This window comes from Gekko japonicus, unplaced genomic scaffold (assembly GCF_001447785.1).
Source record: "Gekko japonicus isolate JY-2015 unplaced genomic scaffold, Gekko_japonicus_V1.1 scaffold1865, whole genome shotgun sequence".
Taxonomy (NCBI): Eukaryota; Metazoa; Chordata; class Lepidosauria; order Squamata; family Gekkonidae; genus Gekko; species Gekko japonicus.
The window spans coordinates 180,558-191,300 of record NW_015168710.1 but is presented as its reverse complement, the minus strand read 5'-3'; the positions used below and the strand labels follow the sequence as shown (position 1 = coordinate 191,300).

The 10,743-nt window shown below is 43.4% G+C and overlaps 1 protein-coding gene across 2 annotated transcripts in view; it reads right to left on the bottom strand.

Annotated features, from left to right (window-relative positions):
* Positions 1-7,321, bottom strand: part of LOC107114107 (chromosome unknown open reading frame, human C21orf59) — a 16,132-nt gene extending 8,811 nt beyond the window's left edge. Inside the window, exons 1-3 of one of the 2 annotated variants that reach the window (XM_015415542.1) lie at positions 7,246-7,321; positions 4,722-4,862; positions 3,522-3,689 (exon numbers count right to left, since the gene is read on the bottom strand). In XM_015415542.1, coding sequence (XP_015271028.1) covers positions 3,522-3,689; positions 4,722-4,860 — 307 coding nt within the window. In that variant the 5' untranslated portion in view covers positions 4,861-4,862; positions 7,246-7,321. Of the gene's footprint in view, positions 1-3,521; positions 3,690-4,721; positions 4,863-6,861 lie in introns of both variants that reach the window. The other variant, XM_015415541.1, reaches the window with a different exon arrangement.
* Between the last annotated feature and the right edge of the window lie 3,422 nt (positions 7,322-10,743).

The following is a 10,743-nucleotide window of genomic DNA, read 5'->3' as shown; positions in this document are numbered from 1 at the left end:
GGGACCGCTGATCCCCTATCGCCACCCTCTGTCCCCGGCCTTGGAGAAAAGAGACCAACCATTGAAGGACAGGCCCCGAATCCCCACGTCGGCAAGGCGGCGGGCCAGCAACTGATGGGTCGACCATATCAAAAGCAGCTGACAGATCTAACAACAGTGCCGCCACACCGCCTCGGTCCAGATGCCTACGGAGGTCGTCAGTCAATGTGACCAGTACAGTCTCCACCCTGTGACCCGGGCGAAACCCGGACTGGTGGGGATCGAGGACTGGACACCACAGCAATTTTTTAGTAAAGGACTAAGTAAAGTATCTAATTGCTGGCACTGTATCTACAAGACATTTCTCTTAAATATATGCTTTGGGCCTGTCCAGTTATTTGGTCTTTGGGGGAAGAAGAAATTAGTCATATCAATTTTGTATTAGAATATTCATTAATCTTTGGAGACACTTATGTGCTTTTAAACTATTTGCTCATCTCCTGCTTTCTCCATGCCCTTACTGTTGCTGAAAGACTTAATTACTACACTGGAAAAATTGCCTCCAATAATGCACTAGATTGAGGACTTCAACTTCATCAACATTTGGATGTATGGCATATAAATGATAAGAGCTCATGGACATATTTTTTGGTATCTGAAAATCTTTCACACATGCTGTCAAGGCTGTGCCTGCCTTGTGCAGTAACGTAACCAAGCTCAACCTGGTTTGGTTTTGGGGTATCTTTTTGAAACTTGGAGATTTTTTTTAGGAGAGGCACCAGCAGCTATGCTGAAAATATGGTGCCTCTACCTCAAAAAACAGTCCCCACAGAGCCCCAGATATCCTATGGGGATCATTCACTATTATGGTCCCCGTAGGGGTATAATGGAGCAGGAAAATTTTTTAGGAATCCCAAATATTCACTGAAACCAAATACCATACCAGTTTTGAGAATACTGGAAAATAGCTATATTTTTCGGATTCAATATACCTGACCCTGAAAAATACCGTTTTTGGGTTGTTTGTTTTTTGCAAACCCATAGATTGGTTCAAGTCACTCCTCAGTAACTCACAAACAATTAAACAAAAAAGCTTTATTAAAGAAATTCAAAAAAGTTAAAAAAACCAGATTATATAGTTCAGTAGCAGTCTTACTGCTCAGGAAAATAACAAAGCTAACTAGCTGACTACTTACTTTATTCTGGGAGCAGCAATACTAGTTCTTACGCTAAAGCATTATGTTTCAGAACATATAACAAGCATCTTCAGACAGCAAGTGTTGGTAGGCTGCATTATATAGAAACTGCCAGCCATAACCTCCTGACCTTCCCCAACCAATCGCAGGGCTGTCACCAATGAATTTTCTGGACAGGATTGAGTCCTGTTCCCGCCATACCAGATTCACTGCTGAACTGTGTATGCTAATTACCAGGCCTTTGAAAGGTTCTAGCCCAGTAACCATCAGTTGGGGTGGGGTTGGTTGACACCTGCAAAGCAGTCAGAGTATAGTGAATGAGAGTTTAGCTGGAATTTTCCTCTAAGATGGCTTCTCTCTTGAAAGATGCTTACCTGTAAACCTGTCACCATTGCTGTTATATTTTGTTATATTTTTATTTCTTTATGGTTTGGGCAATTAAAAAAAATCTTTTGCATACCTAGAGGCTCCTCAGAGTATGTAAGCCTCATTGTGCTTGTAGATTGCCTCATTGTATTGCTCTATAAATAGATACTCAACCATGGACTTCAACATGAGAGGGAACAAGCTGGAAACCTGAATTACCTTCAAAATTCTAAAAGATCCCAGGAGCTTCCGCTGACTGCTTTCTCCATGTCTCCTGTTTACCTCCTTTAACTGCTTTCAACATTCCATGCTTTCTGGAGCATGCTCAGCCCTCATCAGGTCATTTTGCTATTTTCCTTTTTCATTTTTGTTAATTTATAAAGTCATTTGCCCCTCCATATTTGAGGATCTTCTCAGGTTCTGCATATCTAGGAAGTATTTAGAAATCCCCTTTTTTACCTGTGGGAGGCCTGGCTTTGCTGTTTTCATGGCTGGCATGAGCTATCCATTTTCTTATTAGATAGTAACAATGTTCTACACTGCTAGTTGAATACTACATCACTTGCTGTAATTTGCATTTTCCTGATTTATAGACATGGGTCTTAATATGGAGTTTTATACAAGCAAAGTATGTGGTCTGTTGTTATGGCTAATCTCACATTTGTAATTTAAAATAATGTTGATGTATATACATTTAGCAAACTAATTTAATAACTGAATTAGTTAACCCAGTGACATTAATCATGTATATGACATTACAAATACTGTCACTCTGAATAAGGTATTCACAATTACCTTTGAATATAACAAGTATAAGAGAACAAACACAACATTGTGTATGAACAATATCCTGACTTCCATCAGGGATGCTGCATAGCAACTTCAGTCTTCTTTGGTGGTCATCCATCCATAGGGCTGCCAAGTGGGAGCGGGGGGCGGGTAAACCCCCGCTTTGGAGGCCCAATTTCCACCGCCGCGGAATCGTGCCCCGGGGAGAACCCCGCCCCCCGAAGCGCAGCGTAGGTGCGTCACAGGAAGTGACGCAACCACGTAGAGCACGTTGGGGGCGTGGCCCCAACCGTTGGAGGGAAAACTCTATGGTTTTCCCTCCAACGATTGGGGCCACGCCCCCAACGTGCTCTATGTCGTGCGTCACTTCCTGTGACGTTCTGGAGGCACGCACGCGCATACCGCAGCAGCTCCCGGACCGAAGGAACGCTCCCCCGCCGGTGAGTAAAAACAACTTGGCAACCCTATCCATCCAAGTACTTTAAAAGTGATTGCACCGCTTTGGAACAGTGACCATAATGTTACTGAGTTCAACATTTGTATAAATAGAGAATTGCCCAAAAAGACCAACACAACAACTTTTAACTTTAAAAGAGGTAACTTCTCTGAAATGAGGGGACATGTGAGGAGGAAACTGAAAGGAAAAGTAGAAAGGGTCAAAACCACTGGGGAAACCTGGAGACTATTTAAAACTACCATCCTAGAAACTCAGAAAAAATACATACTGCAGGTTAGGAAAGGCACAAATAGGTATAGAAAAAGGCCTGAATATAACAAGTATAAGAGAATAAACACAACACTGTGTATGAACAATATCCTGATTTCCATCAGGGATGCTGCATAGCAACCCCAGTCTTCTTGGTGCTTGGGGGGGGGGGCGCAACAGTGGGAAGGCTTCTAGTGTCCTGGCCCCACTGCTGGACCTCCTGATGGCACCTGGTATTGTTGGCCACTGTGTGACAGAGTGTTGGACTGGATGGGTCATTGGCCTGATCCAACATTGGCTTCTCTTATGTTCTTACTGACTGTGGCCAACCCCGCTTAGCACCAAAGTGCTAACCTGGGCTATTTGGGCTGCTAACTTTGCTATAAATAATGAATAAATATCTTCAATACACAATCTGCCTAAGGTTGCCAAGCTGTGGGTTGAAGACCACTATAGCAAGATATGCATACTTAAGTTACATTTACCATGGCCATTTCTTCGCCCAATTTCATCTTTTTTAAAGACACTTCCACCGCTTGGAATACATTTTTCTGCCCATTCATCTTTCAGCTTCAGCTCTTCAATTTGTTCATCTGTCAGACCTTGCATGTTAGGAGGTAATAAAATACCATGTTCTGCCAGCATTTCCATTTCTTTAAAAAAAGAAGATTAAAAAAATGGAATAAGAATGTAGTTTCCTGTCAGACACTTCTGAACATTTGAGAAGTTTCTGTACTCCTAAACTGGATCCAAAGCACTACAAGCAGGGCTCTACATACAGGGCAGAACTTTCCCACCTCTTTCTAGAGCCTACCATGCCCCTCCTCCCCATAAATACTGCTTCTGGGATTCCGGGGACCTTCCAGTTACAGTGTGGGGTCTGCTGTGGAAGGTTCTGTCATGGGAAGAGAAAATCAGTAAAGATGATTTAAGGGTTCATCCACTCGCAGAAAACAAATATTATTACTTAGAAACCAAGTAGTCTTATAGCATCAGGACATAAATTTGTAATATCACAATCATGCTTAAAAATTATTATTTACACCTCTGTTTTGAATCTTGCACAGGAAATTTAGGAACTTCAAAAAGATTTCACTTGAAATACAATGGTGGTTTATTCTAAAGTGAAAGAAACTTCAAGTGATCAGCATAACACTGCAGCTCAAGTGGCTGCTTGCAGAACTTTAGCTGAATGTCCCTGTGCACATGAAGACCTTCCAAGTAAAAAACACACCAATCAACCAAGAACAAAACTAAACAACCCTGATTGTCATCTGCACTGCACATCTGCAATTCATGAAGGCTCAAAGGAGTCAGAGAATTCTATGTAAGGATGCCAGTTAGTTTCCATCACTACCTCCTTCACATTGCCTCAAACACACGGCACAAGGCCTTTTGTGGCACAATTTGGCCACAGAGTCTAAGTAATGCCACAGGAAACTACTGCACTAGGGCCAGAATTTGAATGATGGCACCAGCATTACAGGGAGAGTTATCACCAGCATCCAGAAGCCTTACCTAAATCCTATGTACTGCAACTTCAGCACAGGAACTCATATGAAAAGAGTTTCAATTACAAACAAGGAGGCAGCAAACTTATAGTTAGTATTAAGACAGTTGTGTTCCTCAGGACTGTTAGTGAAAAACAGAAAGTCAACTATTTAGTAAATGGATACGCTTGGTACCTGCACAAACACGTTGAACTTTGAGCCTCCCATTGTAGATCCTTGTCACTACTAATGTTAAATCTTCAATGGAAGTGCTGCCTGTTGTTTCCAGCAAAAACTGGCTCTCATCGCCATGCTTCACATGGAGCAGAACCATTTCTGCAAATGACACCACAAAAGATGGTAAGGATTAATAAAGAAATTCTGTTACCATATATTGAAAAATTATTTACTTATTTACTTAATTTGCAGTCCACCTTTCTCACTGAGAGTCAAAGAGGATTACATGATATAAAATAATGCAATCAAATACCACAAGAGATCTAATAAGCAATGCAATAGGACTAGGTTTACTTAATTAGAAAGAGTGCAAAAAATCAGACATATGTCAAGTGATGCAGAAAATGGAATTACAGAAGGAGAAAGTAGTACAATAAGAATGGGGTAATACATAAAACAAATATGTAATATATAGCATTAAGATGCTAAAACAGTAATATTAGCAAGGTTTTAAGGAAAATATCCAGAATTATATTAATAAAATAATCCTCAGGAAAGGAGCAGGCCATAAAGCACCTAAAAAAGAACCCTCTATTTAAGTCTGTGTAAATGCCTAATGGAAACTTAAGATGCATAAGTAACTGAGCAGTTAATATAGCTGAGACTGGATGAAGGCAATTTGTAAGACCTGTAAAAAGCAGCAAATCAGCATACAACATAATAAAGGAGTTTACAATCAGATGTGAGAACTGAATGACATTAACGTGTGTAGTGAAATATGAAACCAATGTCTCTGTTAAGCCCTGGGGGTTCCATTGTTCTGAGTATTGTAATAATTTATAATTCAGCAATCTCCTTCTACTCTGTTTCTGAAGTTCCTTTGCAATAAAACAGCTACTTGGATGTCTCCCACTGAATGCCCTGGAAGGATTAAGTGTTCTCCTACAGGTTTCTCAGTTTTGTGATTCTTGATGTCAGATTTGTGTCCATTTATCCTTTGGCGTAGGGTTTGACCTGTTTGCCCTATGTAGAGAACTGAAGGGCATTGTGGGCATTTAATGTCATATACAATGTTAGAAGATGAGCAAGTGAATGAACCTGCGATGGTGTGGTTGATGTTCTTAGGTCCAGTGATTGCATTGTCTGTGTATATGTGGCAGCACAGGTGGCATGTGGTTTACTGCAAGCTCTGGTACCACTGTCTATGTTCAAATTAGATGTTGTACTATTGTGGGTGAGTTGTTTAAGATTAGGGGGGCTGTCTATGAGGAGGAGGAGAAGATTGGATTTATACCCCACCCTTCACTCGGAGTCTCAGAGAGACTTACAAACTCCTTTCCCTTCCCCTCCCCACAGCAGACACCCTGTGAGGTAGGTGGGGTTGAGAGAGCTCTCCCGAGAACTGCTCTTTTCAAGAACAGCTCTGACAGAACTATGACTTGCCCAAGGTCATCCAGCAGCTGCAAGTGGAGGAGTGGGAAATCAAACCTGGTTTGCCCCCAGTACATCATTATCTGGTAGAGGTTGTAAGTCACTGATGTGTTGAACTGTTTTGAGTTGAATGTTGTATGTAACCACTAGTGATGTTCTGTTATTGTCTCTTTTGGGCCTTTCTTGCAACAGGTTTTCCCTGCGCACCATTCCAGCTTTGTCAATCTGTTTCTTGACTTAGTCATGTGGATATTTTAGTTCCAAAAAGGTTTGTTGTAGATCTCTCAGGTGAGACTCCCTGTAGGATTGGAACAGATGCGGCTGTAACGTAGAGCCTGGTTGTATACAATGGACTGTTTGGTATGTTTAGGATTGCTTTGCCAGCCTCTGGTCAATGCAGAGGAGTATTTCTCTCTCAGTCTGACTCTTCAGCCCTCCATCAGATGCAGAAGCATGGCATGGGGACCCTTCCCCTGGGTTGTTGTGGCTTTCTAGGCTTTCTACAGATAAAACAAATCCCACAACTTGAGAGCCGCACTCCATACACGAATGATTAAGATATACATGTTCCAGACCTACACAGGAACCTTCCCATCTCTTAAACGGTAGCCACTAGGCATACAGCAACTGTAATACCCCTATTTTTCTCCCCACATTCTACAATTCACACAAGACAACAGAAGGAAGAGGACAGAAAAGGGAAAGCAAGCAAAATATAGGTACTCACTCTTAGGAGCTACTGAAACGTAGCTTCCCCATCAGTGCATCAAATGTATTTCTGCCTATCAAAATGCCGTTCAACGGCCTGTTCCTCCTCCTCCTCCCACCCCTCCGGTGCCAATAAGGCCGGGGGAAACCCCGCAATATAGAAGCCAGTGACAGCCTTAAGAGAGCCACTCTCAAAACTATTGACGGCTTTTTAAAAATGGGAAGATGTGAGTGCGGGGTGGAAGGCCGAGGAGACGACACTCAGATGCCCCGCCTCCTTCAACTGTTATTTCCGTCTCCATGGAAACTAACAGACACAGAACTGTCGTTTCGCGAGCTGCACCGGAACGGAATCTTAATCTCCCCTCCCCCGCCGCCGCACTCGTGGGCGCCCGTCACCTACATCCACGGGTTCACAGAATTCCAAATACCGCAGTCCTCCTTCTTTACCAGAGCCCAATTCGGTGCCAAGCGCAGCGTGCGACCCCGGAAGTAATCCTGCTTCTCTTTCCCCGCCTCTTTACAGAGTGGCACGTAACGGAAGCAAAGGGGTGCAATTTCCTTGTCATTCAGCCGCGCTGGTTAGGCGTAGATGCGAAGGGCGGGTGGTAGACGCCTGGGCCGTTTTATTTTGGGAGCGAGCCGGCCAGCTGTAGGAGCTGCTGGGGGAGGGCTGTGAAGCACGGCTTTGGTACAAATGAAAGTCGTGCTCAGCCATACTCTTTAATTTGAGAGCACATTTTGTCCAGCTTTCCAAGTGTCTGCGAAACGGAACTGTTTTAAGCGGGCTTTTACATTTGACCTTGATAACGCAGGCTGAGAAAGTACTGGGGCTTTTTAGTACATCTTGGGGATGTACTAAAACGAATGACAGGATGGCCCATTGGACACAATGGGAGATGCTGGAATGCCCGATGGCCAACAATGCCAATGAATGCCAATTGACCTGCATAGACTTCACTGAAAAACGTTATAGGACAGAAAAATTGCAATGAAAATGTGGAACAGATTTCGAGAAACCTGCCCTAAGCCTGGAAATTACAGCCTCCAGAGTGGGATGGCAGTTCTTGGGCCCAGATAGACTGCTCTGGGGCCAAAATGAGAGCTCCCAGAGTGGAATGATGGCTGGGGTGGGGTGGGGTGGTAGCATACCTGTTCTGCAGCTGGAATGACAGCCCAAAAGCTAGAATGATGGTCCCTGTAACCAGATAAACTCTAGGACTGGAGTGACGGCTCAGAGCAGAATGATGGCCCCTGTGTTTAAAATCACTGCCGTGCACCTGCAACCACAAATCTTGGAGTGGTATGAAATGCCTTGCATAATTACTGTTTCTGGGGGCTGTGTAGTTATTCCTCAATCAGCTCCACTTTAGTAGTTTTCCTGCCTGTCATCTGTTCTGCTTCCTTCCAGAGTCCACCACTTCGGGGAATTTCAGACAGGCGATATGTTCCATTTCAGGAACTGTTCATTAACAGTTTTTGTCTGTCATTTCAGACAGAACCATTTTAGTAACGGTTCCCTGACGGAATATATTTCCCCTTTCAGACAGAAACTCTTCTGTCCCATTCGGGAAGCATTCCTGAGCTGTTTTTACCTCAAACTGCTTCCAAGCGGTCTTCAATTCTACTGTTCTTGAAGCGCTACAGGGTACTGTATAAAATGCCCCATAGGGTTTCCTCCAGTGACAAGGTTTTCGTGCTCTTTTTTGCCCTCGAGGGCAATCTCTGTCTTTTTTAAAAAACGGTCTTTTAAGAGCGCTATAGTGCTGTAACACAACCCCAAAGCAGTGCAATAGCGACCCCATTGGGATGCCTGGACCACTGAGATACATGAGATCACTACATCTGGGGAGAACAGTGATTTCAATGGAGTACAATGTCATGGAGTCCTTCCACAGCATTCACTTTATACCTGGGAACTGATATCTGTAGGCAGGCGATAAGCTGTAACTCTGCAATGCTCTCTCTAAGCTGTGGAGTCCTGTGAGCAAAAATTCCACTTTGTGAGCTACTGCCATTAAAGTTGTGAGAAAATAATTTGGCTACTGCAGAAATTAGTTTGCTCTGGAGCCATCCTTCCTGAGCTAAGACAAAATCATGTGAGCCAGAGGCTAAAGAAATGTGTGCTAGCTCACACTAGCTGAGAGGGAACACTGGCTGAAAGTGCAGGGGATCCCCAGGTTCCACCTGGAGGCATGGCATCCCTATATGCTGGCCATCAAGAGGAGGATGCTGTTTGCAAGGCTGGAAGGAGCTAGTGTGGCTTGGAAAAGCGGGAGGGGGGATTGTACAGTCCTGCCACAGGTTTTGAGTTCCTGGAATTCTCCTTGGGTAAGATAGCTACTTGTAAAACGGAGGCTGGGAAAGAGGGGAACGAAAAGGCAGCCTGTTGTCCTGTACCTAAATACTGCGTGGGGTGGGGGGAAGCAGTTTGATTTAAGGTGCCTGAAGGAGAAAAGTTGAAGAGATCTTAAAATTCAAGGCAGCCTGAGAGTGCAGTCACGACGAGGGAAAGGGGGGGGGAACAGGACAGTTTACAAACCCAGACAGCACCCCTTCCTCATGTTCAGAAATCAAATCCAGAAGTTTGTCCATGCCTGAGCTTCCACTTGTTTCCAGGTGACAGATGTACTCATCTATCTCAATGGTCCAGGCATCCCAATGGGGTCGCTATTGCACTGCTTTAGGGTTGTGTTACAGCGCAGCTTAAAAGAACATTTAAAAAAAAAGATGGAGATCACCCACATGGGCGAAAAAGGGCGGGAAAACAAAGTGGCGCAGTCTGAAATGACAAACCACTTCAGAGACGGCTCCTTACCGGTAGGGGAAAGGATGTGTGAAATGGCCATCCCTGTACCGGTTTAGACGGTACAATAACAGATTTAAAAGGGTAATGTGAAATTCCCCTTCATTCTGCTGTGTCAACAAGTATACATTTTGCAAACTTCTGCCTTGTTTTTCTTCCTTAGAGGCCCCCCCCCCCAGTGTCCAGGTCCTTCCTATCCTCATGTTCCTGTTATAAGTCACAGCCTGCCTGAGCTCTATGGGCACTTTTGCCCACTGATCCACAGCACCCACCCCACAGTCTTTGTGGAAAACCCCACCTATGTGAACAGAAAATGCAACAGGTAATCTCTCTGAGTTCAATGAAACAACTGGTTGTTTCCTGCAACACTGTGTAGTGAGTTAAGTCCTATCAAATCCATTAAGGTGCAGGATTTTTTTCATCCACTTCTCCTTTCTAAAAGTTTCAACCAGATTGCATTCTGCATTTTGAAAGATACAGCCTTTATATAAGGTAATAAGTGCTCAGAAAATCTCATCATTACTCTTCCAACCTTGTGTCTGTGCAATGGAACAGTTGTGTTTTAAGAGGTCCCTGCCTCAGACCTTAATGATGTATGCTCAGAAAGTAATGGGGTTTTTGTCTTCTTTGCTAAACATTCCACATAGTTACTCCTGGCAGTTGTAACTTGGATTCTATTGGTTTGTAAATCCACTCTCAAATGTTACCAGAACTTAGACCCATTGCTAGTTGCTTAGATGAGTTTCAGTTATTGAGGTCTGGACAAACAAGTTGCTTTGAAATGTCTGCTTATCACCTCCTCACCTCCTAGTTGAACGCTTGCTCATCTTGCTGTTGGGGACAGACTGTGATTTACTATGAATTCTACTGTAGCTGAAGCTTAGTCATCGTTGTGAGGGTGCATATTATAAATTGAACAAATAAATAAATACACACACACACACACACACACACACTTAACCAACTGGTCACATATTTGCTTCAATAAAAGTCAGCCCTTCATCCACCTTAGATAATAAGATTTATGACTTTAGATTCATATAGTTTATATTTTATTTCCCAGTTTGTGCTGAAAATTGGTAGTTTAACTCAGAC